Source organism: Pogonomyrmex barbatus, unplaced genomic scaffold (assembly GCF_055798465.1).
Source record: "Pogonomyrmex barbatus isolate J1 unplaced genomic scaffold, ASM5579846v1 scaffold14, whole genome shotgun sequence".
NCBI classification, from domain to species: Eukaryota; Metazoa; Arthropoda; class Insecta; order Hymenoptera; family Formicidae; genus Pogonomyrmex; species Pogonomyrmex barbatus.
In genome coordinates this window covers 5,357,807-5,384,037 of record NW_028297110.1, presented here as the reverse complement: position 1 = coordinate 5,384,037, position 26,231 = coordinate 5,357,807, and the positions used below count along the sequence as shown (strand labels likewise).

Sequence of the window (26,231 nt, the reverse complement as noted above, 5' to 3'; positions counted from 1 at the left end):
ATCTCGAGAGTAAAAGGTACAAGGATGGAGAAGGTGTGGCGCGAGAAGAGAGATAGAGAACGAAAGATGTGGTTAGTAAAATGCGAGGAAACAAGGCGTGCATGCACCCTTCCTCTCCCATCGGATTATTAAAAGCATTACGCGGTCTCCTGAGTGATTGTCACCCGCATCACCGCGACTCCGGTACTCACAGAAACGAAAATCCCTGCGGTTTTATGCCTGGCCCGCCGTAGAGTAATCTCGAATACACTGGAAAAAAGAAATAAAATGGTCCACCTTCTCTCGTGCTCCCTCGCGAGGGACCATCCTCGTCGTCCTCGTTTTTTTTTTTTTTGACAAGAAATGTCACGTGAACCCAGAACACGACGATCATTCTGCGATTTGCAGAGGAAAAAAAAAAGAAAAAAAAAACGAAAGAAAAAGCTCATCAACGAACGCGTCCCCCAATGTCAATCTTTTCGAGCGACGCGCGTCGAAGACGCGGCTCATGACACGACACACGGTGACGTAATACGCACCGCTGACCGTACGGTGCGCATCACGCACACGTTACGTTTATTTACGTTATTTACACGGGCGGTCGATCCGAAAGCGTGAATCCACGAGTAGGATCCGCGAGTTCCTCCGGCTCGCGGAACCGCACGTGAGAGCACGCGCCCGCGGCATCCCGTTGCTCCGGATCTCTGTTTTTTTTTCTTTTTTTTTTCACGGATGAGGTTAGGGAATAGGACAAATAGGATTAACCCTTACCTCTTCTGCAGCTGAATCTCCCGGGTGAGTCGCGCGGATACGTGGTACACATCGTAGGAACTGAGCACGGGGAGGGGACGAGCACCTACGAGCAGCGACGCACGAGCGACCGTGCGTGCATGTCACCGCGATTGGAACGAGTGTCAACGACGACGGCGACGGGGACGGCGACGTGGACGGGGACGACGGCGACGATGGAAACGGCGTGTTTTGACAGTGGAAGTGGCGTTTGGAGTAAAGGTCTTCGCCGCACACGCACGATGCGACGATGAGGATCCTCTTCTTCCTCTTCCTCTTCAGAGATACGACGGCACGCGATACTACGCCACGCTTCCCGATCGTAATGTCAAACGTTCGCAGCGGGCCGCGTTCACTTGCGTTCACTCGCGCGAGCGATCACGTATCGAGTGGATGCACGGGATTCGGACTCGCGTCGCACCGCACTACCTGTCAGCCTGTTACCCAGTGTTGTTGAGGGAGAGATTTACGTGCGCATGCGCAGCACTGGAAATCTAGTAACATTCAGTACGGTATATTTTATTGCAACATTTTATTTGTCGTACGACAGATTTTTCGAATTTCATTAGCTGTAGAATCATGAATTTTTTATTTTGGTCTCTCGTTTTAGAATAAATTTACACTCATTCGATTTTCTCTTGCTTGAAAAGGTAATTATTCAGTTTACCTCTATTAGCCCCGATTATGATTGACGCTTTTTTGTACGAAACGAAAGAATCTGGCACAAAAAAGCGTCGTTCTGCTCCGTGAAACGAGATATTAATCGCTAAAGTTGACGACTGTTTAGGTTAATAAATCTATCATACCGACATAGCATTCAATGTTTGTAGAGCTATGTCGGTATTATAGATTTTGATGAGAGGGAAAAGGACGAAAAGTGAAAAGTATAGAATTTAGCTATTCAAATCTCTCTCTCTCTTTCTCTCTCTCTGTCAACACTCAACACACTTTCTTTAAGTTGAAAGAAAGGCGGCAAATAGCAGTACAATTATTGGAAGAAGAGAGAATGTAGAAAATAAAACAGGATTTGGCAGAGAGCATGACAAGCTGGTAGTCCATTATTGATGTGTATGCTCAATGTTTTACATTTGCGTATTATTATTATTACGTATAATTCTCAGGTTTGTATTCAATTATAAATACGATTTCAGTTCGCTGAAGATCAAATCTTCTTCAATAGGTGATGCTCGATGATAAATTATCATTTTCTTCATTTCAGAAAAAAGACTTCGCTCAAAGAGAAATACGATAGAAATTAAATGGGTTAGAAATTCATGAATTTTAGTGAAGAAATTAAATACAAATTCTTGAATATACTGTGATTGATTGACTGATATGGAACCTCCGGAAGAATTTCCGTTTCCTTTCCCAGCATATGAAATTCAAAAGCGATTTATGAGAGAACTTTATAATTGCTTGGAAGGCAGCAAATTGGGCCTTTTTGAAAGTCCTACTGGAACTGGGAAATCCCTGTCACTTATCTGTGGCGCGCTTAGGTGGTTGATCGATCATGAGAGATGGAGAAAGCAAGAGTTAACTTCGGTGATTGCGGAAATAGACGATAAAATAAAGAGCTGCGAGAAGCCATCAGACAATTGGTTTACAGTGCAAACGGAGCAAATAGAATTCAATGCCAAGAAACAACCATTGCAAGCCACATTAAATGCACTCCTCGAATACGAAAATGAAAGAGAGAAGCTTAAGAAATTGATTGAATCGAAGAAAGCTTCGCAAACGAAAACAAGTGGAAAAGTAAGACAACAATTCATCAAAAAGGTTCCAGAGTCAGATAAAACAACAGATAAGATGGAAGAAGTGGACTCTGATATTTGTGACATTGAGAAGGCTCTTATCTTGGAAGATGGATTATCAAACTCGGAAGGTTCCGAGGATGAAGATGCGGAAGAACCATTATTCAAAAATACCAAGATTTTTTTCTGTTCCAGAACACATTCACAATTGACACAGTTTGTCCATGAATTAAAGAGATCTCCATATTCTCAAGATATTTCTGTAGTACCACTGTCATCAAGGTATCTTGTTTATATTTTAATATTTTGATATACAGCCCAGCTGTTTATTAATATTTTACTATTTCATTTCAGGCAAAATTATTGCATTAATAAAAACGTCAAGAGATTGAAGCACACGAATCTGATTAATGAAACCTGTCTTCAATTGCAAAGGAAAAAGACTACTGTTAAGAAGGAAAAAGATTTAAAGAGAGCTAAAACCACAAATGGTTGTCCTTTCGTACCAGGTGATCAGAAATTATTAATGGCCGAGATTCTAACAAACATTCAAGATGTTGAGGAGATAACACGAAAAGGACAAGAAAATAACACTTGTCCGTATTACGGCTCGAGGAAATCTCTGCAAAATGGACAATTGATATTGGTACCGTACAATTCAATTCTTCATAAAAATACTAGAACCAGTTTAGGGATAGATTTAAAAGGGAACATATTGATAATAGACGAAGCTCACAATTTATTGGAGGCCATCGAAGGAATGCATAGCTCTGTAATCACGGGGAGAAATTTGCTTCACTGTTACAGTCAATTATCGCAATATCAGAAAAGGTGTCGTAATGATATATTTTTTTCCGTTATTGTTAAACAAATTGCTGAAAATAATCTGATTACAGATTTGAATCTTTATTCTCTGCTAAAAGTGTGATGTATCTGGGCCAGCTAAGTTTCTGCTTGAAGAAACTTCTGACTCTCTTCGGAGCAACAACAAAGTCTCATCCCAACGATGAGATTAATAAAACGATAACATCCAGATTGTACAAACTGGAAGAATTCGAAGTACTTACAGAGATCGACACAATAAACATATTCAAACTGTTAGAATTTGTTAAAACCTCAAAGCTCATTCATAAATTACAAGGATTTGTTGAACAGTATGGCAATAGTATAAAGATCAATGAACAGAAAGCAAAGAAAACCGGGATAACGGAATTTTTAAACTCGATTAAAAACAACGATACAAATTCTCAAGAAATTGTTAATGTCGCGGATACTCCAAATAGTAACGAAGAGCAAACGAGCAATCCGTTGATGGCAATTTTGAGCTTCTTAGAATGTTTAAAGAGCAGCTGTACAGACGGCAGAATATGTGTTTTACTTGGCGCTACTATCGGACAAGGAATTATAAAATTTCTATTGTTAAATCCAGCAGCACATTTTCATGACGTGGGTGAGCATATTGAATATTTATTGGAATTTAGAATATGCTTCGTCAATTTTACGTTTATTTGAATATGTATTTCTTTTTCTTTTTAGTGAGAGATGCCAGATCTGTGATATTGGCTGGTGGCACAATGGAGCCAATGTCCGAATTTATTGATCAATTATTTTTAATGGCGGGTGCCACACCGGAGAGAATAATGACATTTTCATGCGATCATGTAATTCCCAAGGAAAACATTATATCCAATATCGTAATGCGTGGCCCGACTGGAGTTGAATTTGAATTTAATTTTCATAATCGACAAGATACAAGATTGGTAATAGAATTATTTTTATTTCTGTGATTGCTGTATTATTTAGACATACATGTAACAAAGAAAATTATTTATTTATATATATGCATATGTAAAAAAAAATTAATATTTAAGAATTAATGATGTTCACGGAGATTGATGCTTTGTTTCAGTTGGATGAATTAGGTAGAGCATTATTAAATTTATGTAACATTGTACCAGCTGGAATTGTAGTTTTCTTCCCATCTTACAACTATGAGGATATGGTATTTAAACATCTAGATAAATTTGGTATCATATCCAAAATATCTACAAAGAAACATATCTATCGTGAACCTAAATTAGCATCGCAGGTACTTTTTGTTACACGTTTATTAAATTAATTTTATTAATTATTTGTTTCTATTAAACACATTGTCTATTTTAACGTAGGTTCATGTGATATTGGATCAATATGCATATTCTATCAAGAATCCGCAATCCCCTTGTAACGGAGCATTGCTATTCAGCGTAGTTGGTACATTAAAAATATTATATATTAATATCACAGAAATTTTATATACATACATATTAATATTATAGAAAATTTTTCATTTGTATTTTATTTATATTAAATTTTTTGAAAATAAGTTTTCTAATATTTACACGATATATTTCAGGTGGTAAATTAAGCGAAGGTTTAAATTTTTCTGATGATTTAGGCCGGTGTGTCATAGTCATTGGCTTGCCATATCCTAACATTAAGTCACCAGAATTACAAGAAAAAATGAAATACTTAAACGAGCATGTTGTACGTACATTCTTTGTTAAAATGCTAGAAAGTACAAGTAACTTTAATCTTAAATTTCAAAATCTTTTATTTGACTTTTTAATTTCTGTTTAGAAACCAGACGCTGGAAATATTTTTTATGAAAATGCTTGCATGAAAGCGGTGAATCAGTGTATTGGTCGATCCGTTCGTCATATCAACGATTATTCGACAGTTGTATTGTTAGACAGACGTTATTGTCAAAAAGTTAAAGTACTACCTCAATGGATTCAACGTTCTGTCGTAATAAATGATTCATTTGGATCTGTAGTTGGTAACATTGCAAAATTTTTCGCAGCCAAAAGAATTAAGAAAATTTAATCTATGATAATGATAGTGATGTGTCAATGGATTAATTATAAATATTACTAAATTATTCAATTTGATGGTCATTATTACTGGTCGCAGTAATAACACCTGTATTATAATTATTTTTTTACTATTAAATAAAATAATAAAAAAGTTTTAATCTGAAAGATGTATTCACCATGTTTCTTATTGTCTAATCAAATATTTTCTGTACCAAATGCAGGCCTGATGTTTTTCTAATTTAGAAATGCGTCACATGTAATTAGCCAATTGGATACCAAATTTGTAAATCAAATCATTACGATAGATTTCTCCGGGTCGTAGAATAGAACAAGGAAAATGCAACTAAAAGAAATTGTAAATTAATAAATGCTACAACGTCTTGTTTTTTTAAATACTTACATAATTAATGGCATTTGGATAATTTTGCGGCTGAATACTAAAAGCACAGTGTTTCATGTAGCGAGCATTTTGCTTCCCCGAAATAAATTCCAACGACTTTTGTTCAGGTATAACATCTTGTTCAGATATAACATCTTGTTCAGGTATAATATCTTGTTCAGGTATAACATCTTGTTCAGGTATAACATCTTGTTCAGGTATAACATCTTGTTCAGGTATAACATCTTGTTCAGGTATAACATCTTGTTCAGGTATAACATCTTGTTCAGGTATAACATCTTGTTCCGTTCGATCAGTTATTGACTCCTCTTCCTTATATTCTCCTTCATGATTCGGGTTGTTATGTTTAATAGCAATGTTACTGTCAGCCTAAAATAAATATATTTTTATCTTATTTTAATATAGATTATTATCTATCTTAAGCATTTTGAAAATACCTCGAAAGTATTGCATAAACGACCGCCTGTATAGAACTGAACGCCAGGCTGATTCGAATAAACCTCCAAGACGCTGCATATATTTGTTTGTATTTCCAACATTACTACAACACTGCGAATAGTACACAACTATTATGAACCTTACCGACCGCTTTTTGGATGGACAGCGCGAGCGACGTACGCGGTACCCCCGTGCCAACTCGGCGTGACGCAGAAGTTGTGATCATATCCCTCTCCTGGAGGAACCTATAGCTTATACAAATTTACAATTTTTTTCTCTTTACTTTATTAGATTCATTTGCTATAATTCACATGAATTTCAATTAGATGCCTTCTCGATGCAGTTCTCCAGAAGTCTCGGTACACGCAGATCCATGATGGTACCTCCGACCCCTCGGATGCTGCCTGTTGGTATCGGATCCATGTAATCCGCAAAAGTCCAGCGATCGCAGTTCAATGAGATCTCGTGTTTCATCAATTCCTTCTTACCGGCGTCCTATCACATTACAGAATAAGTAGATCTGCCACGCCATTTTTATTAATAGCTTTAAAATATATATTGTCCATTTATTCTACTATTTAAAAAGAAACATATATTGAAGCGGTTTTTTTTTGTGTTTTAGAGTGGTCCAGTTTCAGTATGCCGACATTGCGCAGGATATTAATTACATGTCCAGCGAGATTGAATAAAGAACCGTGCGAGATGTTCACGATGGTGGAGTCCGTCGTTGTCGCTCGGATACCTATTTCCAGCTTATTATCGGGTGTCAGCTTGAATCTCACTGTGCTCAATACCGCCCCGGGATATCCCTCCTCGCCGTCTTCGCTTAAATAAGTCATTACGACTGAGCAGCTATCGATACGCGATTCCCACAATCGTCGACCGAAGCCCTTCGTCTGAAATAAAGAGAAATATCCGATATGAGATATTTAATGTCGTTGGAAAAGAACAATGAGACAACAAACGTACACCTCCATGCAAATGATGCTTGCCCAGATCGTTTCTCGTTAGCTGATAAATTTTGTCTTTAATGACAACACTGCCATTTCTTATGCGATTCGCGCATCTGCCCAGTATACATCCTATGAATGGATTAATCCTGGGATTTGTGTAACCTGAGAAATCGTTCTATTAGTCATGACTCTGGCTCAGTCGAGATTAATGAGATTAAATGATTTTTCATGGGTAAATATGTAATTACGTCAAGATTCGTACTCTTCAAATCATCGAAACCGAGCACGACATCTGCGACATATCCGAACTTATCGGGATATTTCAAAGAAACGATCGTGGCACCCCAAGAGATGACAATAATCTCCATGCGATTCTTATTGACCATTGTGTACGATTTTACTGGTACCAATCGGAATTCCTTGCCTTCAGCATCTTCATAATATTTCTTACTGTCATACCGTATTTTATCTCTTGGAGATTCTATAATTAAAGGCGATTTTTTTTTACGTCATTACGACAGCAAAATTTTCTGTTATTATAACAATGAAATACCGGCATAAATCTCTCCAAATATTTCCTCTGTAATTGCAATGTCCTTGCAATTGCAATCATAAGTGTCCATGTTTTATTCGTTCAATTACCATCAGGCCATTTGCAATATAAAATGAAAACAAGAAATTTTATTATTATGCTCTTGTGTTTATCATCTGATTCACATCAGTTTTTCTGAAAATAACGCTAAACAACAAAATCTCGATGTCTTTTGTTGTATCGATATTAAAAAATCGCATTATTTTTCCATGAAAGATCATTGAAATAATTATGAAAATAATTTGGCAAATTGTTGGGCGACTTTAACGATTTTGTTCAACCGAGTTGTTATATTTTATAGGAATGTGGAAGACATATAAAAAAATGATCAAAGAGCTAAAACTTACGCATGTTGTTATTCAAAATTATTTATTAATAATAATAAAATAATAATAATAAAATAAGAATAAATGTAAAAATAAGTATAACGTATTATAATTCGTATTATAATACTAAAATTACGAATTGTTATACTAATAATAAAATAATAAACCTACTTTGTTATTATTCTTATTATTATCAGTTTTATATATATTCCAGTTAATATTTATAATTTTTGTATAATTAATATTTATAGAGTAATGTACAATACTTGGAAAAATACATGAACTTTTAGTGCAGATCAGACATCATACAGACACTTCGCCTCCTGAATCACGTTATTTCTTCGTTATAGGATTAATGATAACACATTAAAAAATCGAAGACAAGAATATATGTTGTTACGATATATTTTCCGCTTTTAAACAATCGTGTCCTCGGGGATCCGTCGTGAAATATTCATTCGTTCCATTATATAATAATCATTTCTCTCCTTGCTCGTAGATAAAAACGATCCTGTGGGATTTCGTTCGTCGTGCTTGGCAATCTACAATTGCCGCCCAGAGAATCGGTTAAAAAAAAAATTCGATTCCCGGATCGAAGATGCGATTTTTCCAAACTCGCACGAAATCGCTGTTGTGAAAGTTAAGTTATATTACATTGAACAATTTTCCCGTTGAAAGCTTTGGGTTTCGCAAATGTTTCTTGTTTATTTTAAGGCGCGCATTCCGCATACCGAAGCGATTCATTATATTCTCACTTAAATACACGTGGAACACATTGCACTTGTTAGCTTATAACATACTTATCAGCTACAAAGTTACTCCATGCTCAAATAAATTGCCTGCGAAATTTCTGACGAATTACTGTCACTTCTTATGTCCTTTACAGCTCATGTATTACAAAGAAATACTGACGGAGAAGAAACTTAATTTCGCATATATATATATATATATATATATATATATATATATATATATATATATATGTATATACATTATATATATGTATATACATGTGTGTGTGTGTGTGTGTGTGTGTGTGTGTGTGTGTGTGTGTGTGTGTGTGTGTGTGTGTGTGTGTGTGTGTATTTATACCAATCTGTGATAGCCCCGTGTGCTGACAAATTTTTCTTTATATTTTTCTTTATATATGAAATATATTACGTTAAAACTTTCTACACACGCCAGAAGCGTACAAATAGGAGCTATCACAGCGCAAAATGTTGTGTACATCAATTAGATCAGTGCTGCCCAGGATTTGTAATTATAATTTTGCTTAAATACGTGTCGATACGTTACGTCTATTGCCTTTCCTATTTCTCACTTTGTAACTTTTCGTGACGATTGATTTTAGGAACGAGACTAGTCTAAAATCGAGTCTTTCAAGTGTAGAACATATGTATAAAATTTTAATTTTACATGTATTATATATATTCATATTTAATAATTCATTTTTAATAATTATTAAAAATATAATTAAAAATAATAATATTTTACAAAGACATTAATAATATAATTTCAAATTTCAGCATTGATGAGAAAAATTTTTCAATTTCAGACTAGTCTTGTATCTGAGCAAATCTAGCGCAAATTCTGGCGCAGCACTGGATTAGACAATTCGTTTATATGCTTAATCGTCTTGGTCGTGGTCATTATTATACAATTTGCTAATTCGCGCAAGCGGCATGCAATCTCGATACAATCCGTTACGTCATAAAGTATATATATTTACACTTTTTTTAAATGCGATATCATAAGAAACAGCAGTTCGAGAGCAACGGAATCTTGTATCGTATGTTCCACGAGACTGATGAGTATTCTCTTTTTTTTTTTTTTATTTCAGTGCCTTGATATCCACTCGTTAGATCTAACTAAACTAGTGAGGGCTACATCATAAATGTGAGTCATATATTATTATTGTAAAAACCAGGTGTTAGAGAGAATTCTCGCATTACATTTGTGATCCTGACATACACTCGTACGTCTCTCCCTCGCACAAATTTGATAAATTTATCGTGTATCAAGGTGCGTCGTGTCAATACAACAAATGACAGAGAAGAGGAATAAAAAAGAAAGAAGAGAAATTCAATATTGAATATCGAATATTGAAAACATTATCCGATCATTCGAAGGAAGAAATTTATTTCTCTTATTGCTGATAAAAACTAGATTTATATGTGTATGTGTGTGTATATATATATATATATATATATCAAGAGAAAATATCTAAAAGAAATAAATTACTGTCATTGGTATATATTATTAATATATCTCATCCAAACGATACATGATAAATTTATTGAGTTTTTTTACAGCGAGATATATCTATATACTGATAAATATATGTATAAAGAGACCTCGATTGCGTTTGATATGATACAACGTAGTTTATCTCATATAATATATATATATATATATTATATATATATAGAATTATTCTGAACACACGTTCTCTATCCAACGAGTCAAACATATTCCGTAAATGCTCTCTAATAAAGTATAAAATCGGATTCTTATCTCCTTAATCTCTAGGCTAAAGTGTTTGTTATATATATAAAAAATAAATATAGCTTAGACTAGCACTGTCGGCGACGGATACGCCGTTACACAATAATAGCTGCCGCGAACATTTCATATTCTCGTATAATTAAAAATTATATAATTATTATATCATATGTATATATATATATATATATATATTTATATATATTTATACATAAACAATTATTTTCAATATCAGCATTCACTAACATACCGTGTCAAACATGTTCTCTTTCACTCGTTCTCACGATTACCTTGGAAGCATTTTGAATTTCTATGTGTGTCACTTATTTAAGTACGTGATATTAGCACCGCAGAAATACCTTCGCACAGCGTAGAAAGACATACCCAAGACATTAAATGTGTTGTAAGAAAGATTTACAATTACCGTAATAGGAATAACCGGTTATTTATTTGTAAAATTGAAGGATCGATTAAAAGCGCGAGTTCCGTCATCGCGTGAACGCCAATTCGATGGGTCCATAGTTCCCTGTCAGAGAAAGACTTGGATGCATCTTTTGTACTACATTACTTTCTACAGAAATTTCGCCGGTGGTGGAGTCAAATCATCCACGATGATCATCAAACCATCATGGGAAACTTGTCTTTCCTCTAACACATTTTTCACGTATGTCTGACAGGGTACACCTACAATACTGATGATCGCCATTCGGGGAAATACAGTGTAAACAAAAAGCGGCTTTCACGACGAAGAAGATAAAGGAATTCGTGACTTCGTTATACGCTACTATGAGGTCGATACAAGTACAAACAAGACGTTTTGATTGCTTCGAATCGCGACGTAGAGACAATGTAAGTAACTTTGATTAAGTCAAGAAATTCAAACTAAACTTCGAGCGTTCCCTATTATCGTAATACCAATAAATTAAGATTAACGTGCATCGCATTCTAATTCATTATTCGCTCCGTATATACATTCAGGGCACATAAAGAACGCCACTACCGAGTACACAAGCGTCCTTTTAATATCTCCCGAATTACATCAATCACGGAGGAGGATAAACCCCGTCCTTACCCCCTCAACGCTTGTTTCGGTACCCCCCCTCCCCCCCGTACTGTCGAATATAAATGCTTATACTCGTTATTGGTGCAACGAGGCAAATCCGTCAGTATTCCGCCGGAAAAGCTTTGTGGATGTCGTACGGCACACGCGTCAGCCGTGTAAGGAATGTATGAGTAGTATCGCTATTTAAACAGTAATAATAATTCAGCGTTTAATTTTTTGTCTATATGTACAAGGATTCGCGCGCGCGGGAAGGATCCTCGTCCTATGATGATCCCACAACGAGCGCATCTCGCGCTTTTGCACTGCTGCACATGTTGCGCTTCGTTCATTCGCGCGCGCGAATCACGCTTTTGAATACTTTCTACAGACGCGCTTATAAAGAGACGCACTGTTTTTCGTAGTAAGGTACAAAAAGAAGCGTGCGAAACAGACGCTGCGCAAGACGCGACTATCTAATCAGGTCCGTCGCCTACGACATATAAATACCACATATAAATCCACGTAAACGTCGAAACTGTTAAACTGTACATGCCATCCGCGTCTTCGTAAGCGTTTCGTACCTGCGTACGGTCCGTGTCGATTTGCGTAATCGAGAGGTGGAAGTACCTGGGTGGATGTATTCAACCGTACATTTCTCCAATTGTGCATTGCAACAGAACGACGATGAACGTATCATTGAGCAGAAGCATTATTTTAACAGTGATACAGCAACGTTTTCCTTCTCGTCAGCGTATGAGAGTTTAAATGAAACGAAAAAATCCAAAAACTATAAAGAAAACAAATGTAACGTTCACAAAGTACAATTGCAAAGAGAGAATTTCATATAATTTAACGATCTCAGCGTCAGATGAAGGAAAATGAATAGTATCGCTATCAAAATGACAATGGTACAACTTGAGATACAATTACAATGACTAGTTACACTGATTGCGATAAGAGAGAGATTATGTCGGAAATACTGTAGATTAATACATAATCGCGGGAAACGTTCGGTTAAGTATATAATACTACAACTAATACTTCATAGCTGTCCTTCGTATCTTGTAAAAGTATACGTAAAATTAGATTATAAATATAATGATTGTTCTTCAGCTCGAACAGATTGATCTGTCTAACAATACGTCTCTATTAATGTACAATAATCGAGCTGCCGATGTGTATTTTATTAACGCACAAGTCACTTATTCGTCACGAGACGTACCGAAATTTATATAATTTTTCACGAGACTGCTGTTAGTATTTTCTAGGATAAGAAAATTAAGATAAAATCATCAATACGCATTATTTAAACGCATAATACATCATTCAATTAAAAGTACGCAAAGAAAATCTATTCCCTTCCTAAAGTAGACCGGTTTAAACGATGCGGAATCAACATTCACTTCGTTGGCTTCTATCACAAATTCTGAGAGAATGCAAAAAAAAAATTAGTCTTCAAAATCAAGTCATATATATGTGAGAATATCATTATATATTATATAATTTTTTTTTTAAATTTTGGTATTGATTTGATTGATACAAGTATTATTTTTACTCCGTTTAAGACTAAAAATCTTCTATAAAGATTATAATATTCTTACTTCAGAATATCTTGCATCAATAAAATCATCAATTCAATCAAATCAAGTATGAATTTGTATTGATACAAGTATTATTTTTACTCCATTTAAGACTAAAAATCTTCTATATAAAGATTATAATATTTTTACTTACATCAGAATATCTTGCATCAATAAAATCATCAATTCAATCAAATCAAGATTAAATTTTTTCTAAGAAAATTGCTTATATGTTTTTTTTGCTTATATGTGAGGATATTTGTCTTGATTTAAAATAATAAAAAATAATTAAAATAATTTTTTTTGTAAAGTAACTTCGGAATTATTGAAAGATGCTCGCCTAATCTTATATCAATACAAACTCCGACGAGATGTTAATTCTGTATCGTACAAGAACGCGGTCTTTTATGTTCCAACAAATCTCTCTGGAATGTTTTTATATTGCGCGGAGTCGAATATCACCAAAGTTTTGTCACGAGGAACACACTAACGTATAACTACTAAATGCGAGAAACAATTTATAATTTTTGTTTCGCTGAGATACATTCGAATATCAAAAGCGAAATACGCCGTTATGTCGCTAACGCGGCAGTAGCTGAAAAAAAGAACACTTTCTCTTCGTTCTTTCCTTAATAATCTTACTAGTAATGGAATTACTAGTAATGGAATTACATACTATACGCATACATATCCCGATAAATTTTCTCTTTTCTCTTTTCTCGCAAACTCGACCACTGCTTTCCTCTTAGCGTTCTAGATATACGCATGTCATTGAGTTGCTGATTATATAAATGCGATAACGTTTCTGGAATGTTTAGATAAACCACAAAGAACATCAAATTGCATTATAATAGTCTTGAGTGCGTATTATTCAACAATATCATTATACAGACTGAGGCAATTTCCATGTTTGATATCTTAAAAGCTATGAGTCAGAAAAAACCTATGTCTAACAAAAATTGCATGCAGAGTCATTGTATGATTGTGACTTTTTTTTTTAAAACACTTTCAAGATCTAAAGATTCCTTTTAAATAAAATGTTTAAATATAAAATTTCTTAGGAAAGATATCATACGGATAGTAATTATCGCCTCACTCTATATATGAATATATTAATCTGCAAATTAAATGTCGACTGTTAAAAAGAAAATCATCTTACTTCTGTCGTAAGACTGTTGTCAACAGTTAAAGTTGCACTTGTTCTGCAGATAAATATTTATCGGAGTAATATGCAATTTGAATACCATATCACATATACATATACACACACATATACACGTCACTTGTGGTATATATATATATATATATATATATATATATATATATATGTATTTCTACAGGTGACACGTATATCAGCGTTACATTATCAAATTAAAAACCGCCCAATCGCATATTACTATACTACATTATACGAATTCCGCTGGATTGTACATGTTGTATGGAATGTTAATTCCCAGACTTATTAGTGTATTGTTACTATCGAGAATCGTCCGCGGGAGGCAGTGCTTCGATAACGTGCAATTTATTTTGCAAATTCTTTCGGTCAACGATCTCGTAATCGCGATTGTATAATCGAAGGCGTAAAGAGATCCGTCGTAGGACTATCAGTTGCTAGAAATATTGATAAATAGATAAAGAATCAATGAACCCGCTCAATCCAACCGGTCCTACATGAAGGAGAACCGTGCGGCTTTAAATAAGCCAGTGCTATGACAAGAACTCCCTCTCAAGCTCCGAGATGCTCGGCTTTCTGCTTCGATTGAGTCGACGGTTAGCCTGCAGCGGCACCGTTACGTCCTGACTCTGACCATGAACTGGAATATCTAATAAAGTTTCCCTGTGGATGTCGCGTGTCGGTACGTTGTCGCGATCAAACGTCACCGGGGAGAAGCGTACCCGACTGATAGAGATCTGACTATCCTTAGCCGAGACATAGCTCGAATCCTCGGATGTGAGCGAATCCGGCGGCGTCGGATTCGTCGGTGTGCCCGAACCGGAATTGTTTTTGCTCACGCTTTTGCTCGGCGAGTTGTACGGATTGTAACTGGATCGTTTCAGGCTCGAACGCAGCCGCGTGACTACTTCCAGGTTACTCGGCCGTTCGCCGGAATTCGAATTGGAATCGTGCGAGTTCTGGCGAGTCAGCATCGGTGAGCCGTATTCGTGATTGAGTATGCTTGAGCCATACGTCGTCGCTAAATTGGAAATAACGTTCGAGGGTCGCTGATAATACGGTGTAATCGACGAGTATACGCCGTAGTCGTCTTCATCCTCCAACCGGAACGTTGGGTTGACATTGCTCTGACTCGACGTGCTGGCATTGGAAACGTTCGACGAGGTACGATGATGCGTGTAGGGTAGAAGCCTGGACACTGGCCTGGCTGGACTGTTTATGCTACTCGGATTGTCATACGCGTGCGGGAACTCGGGGCACTCGAGCATCCGATCGCTGAAAAGAATAAAGGATTAAAGGACCCTTAGATATTAATAAGAACGAAAGATCCTTAATAAGATAATCATTCAAGATAAATTGGAACCGCGCTATCATTTTGATAGATTCTATCGTATGATTTCAGATCGTATGTCTACAATCTAGAAGAAATCAATCAAACAAGATTCATTCATCTTACTGCCACCGGCACTTACTGATATTCTGTAGGTATAAAATACGTCGGATCTGGAGGCCGATAGTACTCCGGTGGTACGACGGTGGTATACATCGGTGGTCCATAATCCGGAAACGGAGCGACATTGCCCATGTATATCGTCGGCACCCTCTCCATACGATCGACGCGACCCGCGTCGTGCGAGTACGCGTCCTCGTTGCTGGTACTGCTGCTGCTCTTCCTCCTCGGACTCGGCGTCGGGGCGTTGGAGCCCGTCGTGCTGCTCGTGTAATGCTGTGGTGAGTCCGTGAAGCGCAACGGCTTGTCCGATATCGCCGCGGATGGAAGTCCAGGCGCTATGCCACCCATGCTACTCAGGAACGGCCTGCAATGACAATTGCGTGACTCGTAATTATCGATATTCATTCATTATCATAATCATAGCTCCATGTCTAAACTAAATATGCATTTCGTTGGATTATTTTTCCTTTTTCTTCCCAATAATAAATGTGTACTTCTTTTTAGATTACCTGTAATGGTGTGCCCGTCCGTGATAAGTATTGTGCGGATAGCCGCTGCTCGAGCTGAACTCGTAATCAGCGCCGAGGTAGGAGTTACGATTCGACCCGGTGTCCGCTTGGAACCACCACCTGGGCTGATCCTCATCGCACTCGCCCAGCCGGGGATACAGGCGCGGGTGTATCGGGGATATGTTCGACATTCTGACGTCGTAGCCGGTGGCCACGCCGGCCAGCATCGCCGCAATGTTGTACAGTACCAGCTCGACTATGCTTAGCTTTGGTTTTTTCGTTTCGCCGTTGTAGAGGGTGGGCATGGGTACAGGCATCGGCATGATGTAGGGCCCGGTCAGCCCGGGCTTCAGTGGATATTCCGACGTGATCCAGTCGGCCGACAGATCGGGTGGTAATGCTGTATAATCTATAAAAGATAGTCACGTTGTTTTTCTTTTCGGGCGACGACAGGCATAGCAACTCGCGTGGTCCGCTCGCGTGGGTACTAAGGTCGTTAAAGCGAAGTTCTACAAAGATGATCGACAAGTTAATGGTTTCATTTGTTAAGCGTTAAGCGTTAACGCTTCCTCTCGTTTCCTCCTCTTGAAATGCGGTAAATCATATCTCGGTCTCGGGAAATCATACTGCTTACCTTGCCTGCTAATAATTAACTTTTTTTTTTTTAATATATCGATGTATTTTACAATTGAGAATTTTGACTTGACGTTTAACGATGCGACAGGGCAGCTGACGGTAGCGCTTCGCACGCTTAGTATTTCATTAATTGTTCGTTATTATTATTCATGCATGCAGGCGATTAAGAATGTAAAAATATTACGTATTATCTTCACGCATCAGCTACTTCTACATGTCTGGCGGCAAGAACAAACACCGTTAAAAGTTATGCACCCACTTAAGTACAACATATAAGGCATATTAAAAATCGGCTAAACCAACAAAGATAATATTATAATAATAATAATAATAATAATAATAATAATAATAATAATAATAATAATAAAATACGAATGCATTTGTTTAAGATGCAAGCTTTATAAGATATTTCATTAAATACCTTTTATAAATTTACATGTTGATATTGGACTTAGCCAATTTTTGCAAACAGAAGCAAAGTTCAACGCATAAAAAATAAATGTTTCTACCAATTCTTATCTAATCTTTATCATACTATATATAAATTTTTTTCGTGCGATGCGTGCAACATTCAGAGTTGCCAGAGAAAAAAAGAATCCGAGAGGCATTGTGCTCGCATCTAAAATACAGGATGTTCCAAACACTATTTAGGATAATTCTGTAATTAATTGAAATCGGTAAACTACTACATGAAACACCGTTCTGTACATTTCTACTTACAAAGATCTTTTACATTTCGCCCTTTCGACTCATCGACTCAAAACAAAACGAGTTTAAGAACAAAGTCACATGAAGCCGGATTAATCGTAGCGGAAGCGTTTAATCAGACGTTTTGCGGCTCCTATTTCTCGCAGCTGTCAAAAAAATGGAACGTAACAGAATTAACACGCGAGTAATATTTACTCCTTAGCGAGCCTTAGGACCTGAGGAAGAGAAAGGAACCAAACCCAATCGGAGTTAACAGTTAGGATCCTACTGGAAGCATGCAAGGATTGTTTTTTTACGCTCGGCCGTCTCTCTCGGCGTTGTTAAATCCTTTTTACACAGTAGTAATGTGATTTCAGATGTAATCCGTTAATCTTATTAGAAACAAATGTAGTCTCGTCGAAAATTCCTATAGATGTGCACGAACCTGAATGAAAAGAAAAGTATATTATGCCAATAATCTGTTGTAATAAAGAAAAAAATATATAACAAAGTGAGTATCGTCATCGACCGAGCGTAAAAATTCAGCAAAACGAAAAAACAAAATTCAACGTGTCCAACTGAAAAGGTTTTATTGAAAAAAATTTTCTATTTCTAAATACAAGTGTGTGCGTGTGGCTCCGTGTGTCGAATGTGATGTGTGCAAGATCTTTGCTCTCGGAAACGTTGGAAGAGTTTGGCATAACAAATAGTACGGAACAATTCGCTGGAAGTTGTGTTTAACAATTAATCAATTTGCAATCGATCTAAATGCACATAAGGCAACGAAATAAAAAAGGCTACGTTAACAAATATATACTTCTCTCTTTCTCTCGCTTTCATCTTTCTCTCACTCTCACTCTCTCTCTCTCTCTCTCTCTTTCTTTCTCTCTTCTATATATCTATACAATATATATGTGATGTAATTTTGATTTCGTTTCGTTCGATAAAATTATGACTATGCAGACATACAACCTGACAACGCTCCAACGTAAAGACAGTTACCGTTAAAGTTGAACTTTGCGGTAATGAACGAAGCGTGTGACTCTCTTTCACGTAGTAGTGGGCTGTTAGATCTGCTTGTTAGAAATGTTATGTCTTCCAGATAAATAATCAGAAAAGAACCAACACCAGAAAGACTGTGTATACATATACATATATAATATATATTCCTTTTAATATTTTTATTAAATTTTAGCTTACTCGAACTACGAGTATCACATCGGCTTAAATTAGGATAAATAATTCGTAAATTATATAGCGCGTTGGGGGAGGGAGAGGGGGATACAAAAGAAAGAAAAGAAAAGAAAGTTCGTGCCCTCTGCATCAACGTTTTTAACGCTTAAATATACTTTAGATAATTCCGTCTCCGAGGGGTAATTCTTTGAGCCCTCGAGTGCACTGGTTTCTTCGTGTTTCACAGAGCAGGCGGAGAGGAAAAAAAGGCGGGGGGAGGGGGAGGGGGCGGATTAAAAAACTTAAATTTCTAAAATCTGGTCCCTTACCGAATCTAATCCAAACAACTTCGCAAGTCTGAATAAGTTCGCGCTGCACAGGAGACCAAGTCCATCCCGATAAAATAATATATGCTAGAAATATATCGGAGAGGGGGAGGGGGAGTATACAATGGACGTGAGACAGCGGCGAAAATGCGAGTGTCGCTCGATCGAATGTCTACGAGAAGTCCACGTATACAGATCATCCAGAACAAATCTGATTTGCGCCGCCCACAAAACGAACTGGTGGAAGCAATGAGAAAAGACATTGTCGATCGGTGTGCACATGCATTATCACTATATGATCAACCACTAAGCTACGTGATAAGATTCAGTTACAAACGTTTAGTTATGAAAGTAAAAAGACACTGTCTACATGAGATCTTCGCCTTAGCGCTTTACAACACGCAATACAAACCGTCGCTTGGTAAAAAAGAAAAAAAAAAAAAAAAGAAAAAAAAAAAGATTAATGTTCTAATGATGACAGATGGAGATGGGGATGAATGGGGGTGAGGACACCAGTGAAGTACGACATAACAATCGTTGTGTGAAGAGAAAACTTACGGGTGTGGTAGATGCTTTCCTCAGAGAGGCCTGCGATAGAATAGAAACACACGATCAGTACGAAGTCATTCAAAATACCATGTAAAAAGAAAAGTGCGGCGGAAAAGAAGGCATGCTATCGAAATGCGTTTCGAGCTACAGGCTCTACTTGCGTTCTCGTCGAATACAGGGCATTCGTGATCGGCTGCGCTTTCTTCGCGCTGACGGATCGGATATCACCGTGTATCGCGCGTCCCTAAGGGGAATCGAATTCGAATTTTTGGAATTAAAAAGAGGAGCGGCGCAGCGCGCGAGGAACACCCTGTATAGGAAAAGTCGCGGGAGTACATCCGTTTCGTTGAAGCCGCACGCGCGCGCGCGACACTACTGCTTGTCGCCCTTTCTCGGGAATTGTTCGCCAGCGAAATTCTTAGACGCGAAGTCGGTATCCTCGGAGGCTGTGCGACAGAGACTGACGAGATCCGGGGGAGACGCGGGCAGACTTCTCTTTGGACTGTAATTGGCACGCGGGCTCTGGTGGTCGTTACCCTCTTGGAGACGACCGCTATCGCCATCGCAGCTGCGCAAGTACTCGTTACTTCTGGACTTGTGATGCAAAAAGGAATTCATCTCGATGCCGTGATCTGAACAATACGCGGCGACGGTGACCGGTTTTGCGGATGACGCGTCCAGCTCGAAGGCGATCGGCGATCTTTTGTGCCTGGAGCCGACCGTCTCGTGATACGGTCCCAACGAGCTCTTCGATCTCGAGCTGTCGTTTGAGTGCTCCGAGTCGAAATTGCACAATTCCGACTCGAGGCTCTCGAAGTCTATCCCTTCGCGCGAGTTCGCCGCGAGAAATCTGGGCACCGAAACCCCGGCGTTCGAGCCTGTCTGCTCACTCGAATCGCGACGGTTCAGTTGCGGGATGGATATGATATTTTCCAGGACGCTGTACTCCACTTTAACCGCGGCGGTTTTGTCGTCGAGCGCGTCCCGGCTGCCCCACGTTTTCATCTTGTTCAACACCCGCAGTGGGCTCTTGGAAATGCGCGACTTGTGCTGGGATTGCTGGGTTTTGCCGCCGATAGAATTCTCGGGGCTCGACTCCAGGCCGTCGTAATCATTAATTTTAATGGTTACCGAATTCTTTCTCTCGCCGCTACGCGGTGAATTCAGGGAACTCTTACGCGAGCCGGACGGCGACCGGAAGAAATCGGCCAGGGACGCCAGCCGCGATTCCGAACTGTCCCGGCGCTTTGACTCCTTTGATTTACTCCTGTCACGCTTCTTACTCTTGACCCGCTTCGCGGTACCCACCAGAGTGGATGCTACGTTCTGCACAAAGTTCGTAGAGTACGAAGGTTCCCATTCGAGCGGCTTTTGACACTTGGGCGACGTGGCTTTCGAGACTGCGGCCGTACGGTGGCCTATCGTTTTTATAGGGTAATCGTCGTTGATTATCGAGGTCTCTTCCGAGAAATGGGTCTTAAGATTGTTCGGAGGATTTTTGTTATGCAGAACTACGGACTCGTATATGTCATTGTCCAAAATAACAAAATCCTCGCCTATGTCGCAGGACGCGTTGCTCAGCATGATGTCGAGCGAGCTTTGCGGCATATCATTATAGTTACTACATCCTGGCTGATTGTCTATCAGGTTATTGGCCGAGGAGTACAATTTTCTGGTGGTAGGGTTACCTATTTCCTGCAGAAGCGGGGAGCGGTGCGCGTTCGCCAACAGGGCTGTACGCAGAGGTGTCTTTTCGAGATCTGGCGCGGAACGGGACCAGCGTTTGCCGCCAGGGGAGGCGGGATTCGGCGGCTGGGTGATAATAGCTCCGCGCTCACGTTGATGTAGCGTCGACGGTCCCCAAGTCTTACCCTTAACTCCGTCCGCCGGTACTAAACGGGGAAAGAAAAAGAAACAAAGTGCTACTCACTACGATACTAACTACTCATCTCATCTCCTTCGCTTATACGGCGCGGAGGTAAAGCTTCTTTACGGATATACTCTTCGAAAAGCGACTGTGTGTATATGTATATATATGTGTATATATATATATATATATATATATATATATATATATATATCAAACGGTATTATTGTGCACTAATTTCAGCAATTTAAATATGTACTATAATAATACATTAGCTCAAAGTAATTGTGATTTTTGCAAAAATAGAAAGTAAAATGAAAAAATATATAAAAACAATAATTGTGCACACCATGCCGAAAAAAAAAAAAGGTAAAATATAGACACGAATAAAAATACAAAGTGTCTACCACGAACAAACAGTGTTACACTAAAATTATCCGATTACAATTCCAATACGTTCGATTTGCTCGTAAAATCACTCATGTTGCACAGTACATCGTCATAATCACGGTACTACTGAAAGCGATATTTCCGAATAAAAAACTACTCACATGCGATCGCTCTGAGTCTCGGAATACTAGGTGAGCCTGGTGGACTGTTGGGCCTCGATGGATTCCTCACTTTGCCTCGATCTAAAGCTGTATGTTGAACGGTGATCGTGTGACGAAAATCTAAACAATACATCTTCGTTATTAATCCACATAATACACCACTTTTAATGTACATATTTTAAGAAAATATTTTGTACAAATGAAGGAAATAAGATATAAGATGTTTTAATAGTGTGATATTGTAGTATCGAACAAAAAATGTTCTCTTACCCGAAGGAGCACTAATATTGCTCCCAGGTTCCTTTTTATTTAATTTTAATCGCGACTTCTTAAATTTGCCACGTCTCTTGTTCGGCGTAGGCGTGTTTTGTTGCTGAATAATCATTACGGTGAGTTCCCTTTCCAAGAGATCTATTTCGCGCGCGGCTAATTCCTGTTCCCGCTGTCTCAAATTCTCTTCATGCTGTCTCTGTTGTACCTGTGCCTTCGTCAGTTCTTCTTCTCTACAGCGCAGCTCCTTATAAATAATATTGAGAAAAAAACGTATTAAAAAAAAACTTGAATTTACTTGAAACATCACAATCATATCTAATTAAAAAATTTTTTTATATTAAATAATTTAATTTTAATTAGTAAGATAAATATAATAAATATATAATTTTTTTCTAATAGTAACATCATAATCAACCGTTTTTTATTTTGTCTTACCTCTTCTAAGGAACGGCATGCCTTTGCAAAGCATTTAAAATAACGATTGGAAATATTATTCATTATGAATATTTATATTTATATGTATTGCATATATATGAAATTCGAATGTAATAGGTATAATTAAAATGATTTACACATAAAAATGATATTATATTATAAAATGATTTCATATATGAACATATAAACAATTAGCAATTAATATCAAATATGCGCGTACCTTTTCCTTCATGCGCAATCCATGCAGAACTTGTTCGATCTCCAGTCTCCAATCTTCCTGCATTGTGTGAAAAGATTCGTGTGGCGTTGCCGCGAATGCATTACGTACTTCGTCTAAGGCTATTAAAATGTCCGTGAATCCAGGTCGAGCATGACTATCCGATGCCCAACAAGCTATGTAATATAATTACTTTTGGTATTATACTCTTTTCACATTCCGGAACGTATATATGAAAAAAGAAATATCTTAAACTTTTTTATTAATATTACGAATCTTTTACCTTCCATAAGAACCCTCCATGGCTGGGGACAAGTGGATGGTATAGGTAGAGTTAGCTTGTTGACAGCAACACCATATGCTACAGCCAAAGCATCAATACCCTTGTATGGTGTCTCCCCCGTCAAAAGTTCCCACAGCAACACACCGTAACTATCAATAAATATTTCATGTACTTTAAAAATCAACACAAATAAATGACAAGAAAAGATATGCTTTCTTTAATAACTACAAATATTTCAAATAAAATTTTCAAATGAAAGTAATAAATCTATAAAGTGAACTGACCTCCATACATCACTGGCTTTACTGAAAGTACTTTTCTTAATAACTTCCGGAGCCATCCAAGCGTATGTGCCCGCTGCGGACATACGTGTTGTTTTGTACACTTCCCTTGCCAAACCAAAGTCCGTGATCTTTAGAGTTTTGTATTGGAAGTCGTCGTTTTCAATCGGCTCACTCAATAATACTATCGATAAAAAAAATCGTTTAGAATAAAAATGACATAATTTTGTTAAAAATGATATAATTAATACTACTTATCAAGACATTTTACCGTTGGAACTTTTCAGATCCCTGTGAATAAGACTGATGGGTGCCTTATTGTGAAGATAATCCATCCCTCTTGCGATCTGTATCGCCCAATCGACTAACACATCGGGCCTTATTTTTCTGCCACTAAGAACTCTATTAAGACTGCCACCGCGGGCGTACTCCATCACAAGACACATGTTGGGCATCTTTAAACATACTCCTTCTAATTGTACAATATTTTCGTGTTTCAACAACCAGAATAATTTCGCTTCCTGTCGTACATTTTCTAATGTGACACTGGGTTCCTCGCCCGCATCTTGGCGCGCAGCTTTTACAGCTACCTCGCGTTTCTTCCAAAAGCCCCTTAAAAAAATAAACAAATTTATTTAAGGAGACGTTTCGACATCAATATACCCTCATACAAAATTTTTTCTATGAAACATTTTTAAAATAATGACAGTTTCTTGTGCATTTTATTAATTAGTTTGTATGTATACCTGTACACTTTTCCAAATCCTCCAACTCCTATAACTTCTTCCAATTGTAGTTCCTCGAAATCGATCTCAATTGGTTGGACTTTATCGATCACCGACGAAACTCGGTCGATGCTTTCTGCCTCTGCAACAAAGTTTGCTGGAAAGATTCCCACCTTTCCACGAATCTTTCCAGTCCACCATCCCTCATCGCCTGAGATTTTGGCGTCCTTGGACAAAACCTGTTCTAGGAAATAATTGTTTCTTGTAATAACCATGTGTTTCTTACGAAACACATTACATTATTACAAGAGAATTATGTGACATCATCGAAAACACGTCACCTCAACAGTTTCCCCTCTTTGCAGAGATAATTCATCTTCACCCTGAGCAACATAATCAAAGAGGGCTGTGAAAAGGGTAGTGCTGTTGTCCTGCCGCGACTGAGAAGAGGAATGTGTGCCATGAGATGGACTGGTCTGTTGAGAGACAGTTCTCGCAGTTCCGCCACTATGTGTGTCAGAAACACTGCTATCAGACATATTGTTGCTAGATGTGCGTCCATATATGGACCCGTAACTGCAAAACAGAAATTATTAAAAATCATAAGAAATTGTCAGCAGAAATTGGCTTGTGGAAATTGGACACTCTAGAAACCTGGAGTCCTTACCTAGTGGTGTGACTATTGGTTCGACTGTTGTATTGGTACCGTGGTGATGAGTTGGCCGTGTTGGGACTATGAGGATGTGAGGAGCCATTCTCTGAATACAGTAGGAAACGCTCGCTCCGATGACGAGCATCTGGTTGTCCGTGGTCCATCAAGGTAGACAAGCCCCTCGCCGATAGCCCGGCTGGCGGCATATGGCTCAGCACTCTCCGTACTCCTCTCTTCTGTAGCGTAAATCACACTCTTTTCCTCTCGCCACACACACACACAACGGTACTTTGTTCACGCGACGAGGTGAGTAAAAACACCAGGGTGGTCATTCACTGTTCTCTCTTTATTTCTCTGTTTAGTGTTTACCTTGCCGTTTCCCAATACGGTAGGGGGAATACATTTGGAATCGTGCACTATATAGACTAGCGTTGTCGTTCCGTCGCTGGGCGCATCCTCGACGACGTGCGGTGCCGTGCTCCCGGAACACCGCGCTCACGTCGGATGCTCTCGTCGATTGTGACGATCGCTACGGCGACTACGAGATCGGGCAACGGCACGTCGTGACCACCGTGCTGTTTCCCATCGAAGCTCGAGGAACGTGCGAGCGTTCTCGCGACGGCGGCCACGCGACGGAAAGAGAAAGAGGACGATCTCCCGGGTTCCTGTCTCTATCACCCCGTGCACAAAAACAATTCCATCACGGGGAGACCGGCATTCTGAAGTGCGTGTTCGTGCGCGGCGGAAGCGGCGGTGGCGACGGCGGCGGCGGCGGCGCACGGGGCTCCCGCTCGCCCTACCTGGAGGACGCTCGCCGTGGGGTCGCGGCTCGCGATGGCAGACCTCGGTCCGGACGGTGAAGGTCGCGGCACGCTCGTGACGAAACTTGATCCCAAGCGAGTCCCGCGCGTCAGGGTGTGTATACCCACAAGCGCCCACTCTGTGTTGACGGGACCCGTGTCTCCCTTCGTTGTCCGATAACCGCGCCTACGAGCGGCCCCCAAGACCCGAATAGCGGTGGGGTTCAAGTAGACGCCCTCGCCGGCCCCGAGGACACGACGCACCGCGTCAGCCCGCAGTCCGCGCGACGATGCCACATTTAACAATAGAAAACGAAGCAGCACTCACAGCAATAACCTCACGGACGCCATGTTTCGTACGACGGCCCCGCCATCGATCAGCGACGATCCTATAGAGGAGCATTACGCCGATTAAATCTCCGCACCTCGGCCG

General features: G+C 38.8%; 4 protein-coding genes and 1 long non-coding RNA gene across 19 annotated transcripts in view; 2 read left to right on the top strand and 3 right to left on the bottom strand.

The window, feature by feature from the left end:
• LOC105428190 (uncharacterized) overlaps nt 1-887 on the bottom strand; it is a 29,820-nt gene extending 28,933 nt beyond the window's left edge. For 8 of the 9 annotated variants that reach the window (XM_011640339.2, XM_011640341.2, XM_089072691.1 and 5 more), the window contains exon 1: nt 751-887. The gene's annotated coding sequence lies outside the window, so the exon portion shown is untranslated. Of the gene's footprint in view, nt 1-191; nt 250-750 lie in introns of all 9 variants that reach the window. The other variant, XM_089072699.1, reaches the window with a different exon arrangement.
• Nucleotides 888-1,142: 255 nt separating this feature from the next.
• Nucleotides 1,143-5,539, top strand: LOC105428188 (ATP-dependent DNA helicase DDX11). Of its 4 annotated transcripts, none has more exons than XM_089072703.1 (10): nt 1,143-1,275; nt 1,727-1,889; nt 1,988-2,801; nt 2,874-3,350; nt 3,416-3,969; nt 4,056-4,279; nt 4,429-4,608; nt 4,688-4,772; nt 4,915-5,045; nt 5,139-5,539. In XM_089072703.1, the coding sequence occupies exons 3-10, from the start codon at nt 2,104-2,106 to the stop codon at nt 5,382-5,384; spliced, it is 2,595 nt and encodes an 864-aa protein (XP_088928829.1). In that variant the 5' UTR covers nt 1,143-1,275; nt 1,727-1,889; nt 1,988-2,103; the 3' UTR covers nt 5,385-5,539. The 4 variants fall into 4 exon arrangements, with proteins under 4 accessions (XP_088928829.1, XP_088928828.1, XP_011638636.3 ...); XM_089072702.1 differs by having other exon boundaries at nt 1,143-1,418; XM_011640334.3 differs by having other exon boundaries at nt 1,143-1,418; nt 1,556-1,889.
• Nucleotides 4,277-8,321, bottom strand: LOC105428187 (galactose mutarotase). Its single transcript, XM_089072737.1, has 9 exons — nt 7,719-8,321; nt 7,428-7,646; nt 7,182-7,327; nt 6,881-7,108; nt 6,543-6,707; nt 6,357-6,457; nt 6,212-6,284; nt 5,775-6,143; nt 4,277-5,717 (listed from the first exon to the last, which is right to left on the bottom strand). The coding sequence occupies exons 1-9, from the start codon at nt 7,786-7,788 to the stop codon at nt 5,625-5,627; spliced, it is 1,464 nt and encodes a 487-aa protein (XP_088928863.1). The 5' UTR covers nt 7,789-8,321; the 3' UTR covers nt 4,277-5,624.
• Nucleotides 8,322-8,472: 151 nt separating this feature from the next.
• Nucleotides 8,473-26,184, bottom strand: LOC105428193 (mitogen-activated protein kinase kinase kinase 10). 4 transcript variants are annotated; one of them, XM_025218506.2, is made up of 16 exons: nt 26,127-26,143; nt 25,014-25,234; nt 24,688-24,922; nt 24,368-24,585; nt 23,893-24,233; nt 23,625-23,805; nt 23,341-23,489; nt 23,061-23,233; nt 22,841-22,861; nt 22,403-22,649; nt 22,133-22,252; nt 21,403-21,606; nt 19,724-19,753; nt 16,344-16,752; nt 15,854-16,198; nt 8,473-15,656 (listed from the first exon to the last, which is right to left on the bottom strand). In XM_025218506.2, exons 2-16 carry the CDS (start codon nt 25,202-25,204, stop codon nt 14,915-14,917), a joined length of 3,606 nt encoding a protein of 1,201 aa, XP_025074291.2. In that variant the 5' UTR covers nt 25,205-25,234; nt 26,127-26,143; the 3' UTR covers nt 8,473-14,914. The 4 variants fall into 4 exon arrangements, with proteins under 4 accessions (XP_025074291.2, XP_011638653.2, XP_011638652.2 ...); XM_011640351.2 differs by lacking the exon at nt 21,403-21,606 and having other exon boundaries at nt 25,014-26,184; XM_011640350.2 differs by lacking the exon at nt 22,841-22,861 and having other exon boundaries at nt 25,014-26,184.
• LOC148937405 (uncharacterized) lies at nt 16,080-18,800 on the top strand. Its single transcript, XR_016138347.1, has 2 exons — nt 16,080-16,221; nt 16,339-18,800. It is a non-coding gene; the product is annotated as an uncharacterized LOC148937405 (long non-coding RNA).
• Nucleotides 26,185-26,231: the final 47 nt, after the last annotated feature.

What these genes read in the sequence shown, in the direction of transcription:
- LOC105428188 (XM_089072703.1), top strand. Translation starts at nt 2,104, where the DNA reads ATGGAACCTCCGGAAGAATTTCCGTTTCCTTTCCCAGCATATGAAATT. An exon ending in TTATCGCAATATCAGAAAAG is followed by an intron (nt 3,351 to 3,415) that starts GTGTCGTAATGA and finishes ATCTGATTACAG; the next exon opens with ATTTGAATCTTTATTCTCTG. An exon ending in ATTGCTATTCAGCGTAGTTG is followed by an intron (nt 4,773 to 4,914) that starts GTACATTAAAAA and finishes GATATATTTCAG; the next exon opens with GTGGTAAATTAAGCGAAGGT.
- LOC105428187 (XM_089072737.1), bottom strand. Translation starts at nt 7,788, where the DNA reads ATGGACACTTATGATTGCAATTGCAAGGACATTGCAATTACAGAGGAA. An exon ending in TATTCAATCTCGCTGGACAT is followed by an intron (nt 6,708 to 6,880) that starts GTAATTAATATC and finishes GTAATGTGATAG; the next exon opens with GACGCCGGTAAGAAGGAATT. An exon ending in TGGAGAACTGCATCGAGAAG is followed by an intron (nt 6,458 to 6,542) that starts GCATCTAATTGA and finishes TATAAGCTATAG; the next exon opens with GTTCCTCCAGGAGAGGGATA.
- LOC105428193 (XM_025218506.2), bottom strand. Translation starts at nt 25,204, where the DNA reads ATGCCGCCAGCCGGGCTATCGGCGAGGGGCTTGTCTACCTTGATGGAC. An exon ending in ATGGAGGGTTCTTATGGAAG is followed by an intron (nt 23,234 to 23,340) that starts GTAAAAGATTCG and finishes TATATTACATAG; the next exon opens with CTTGTTGGGCATCGGATAGT. An exon ending in CAATATTAGTGCTCCTTCGG is followed by an intron (nt 22,253 to 22,402) that starts GTAAGAGAACAT and finishes TGTATTGTTTAG; the next exon opens with ATTTTCGTCACACGATCACC.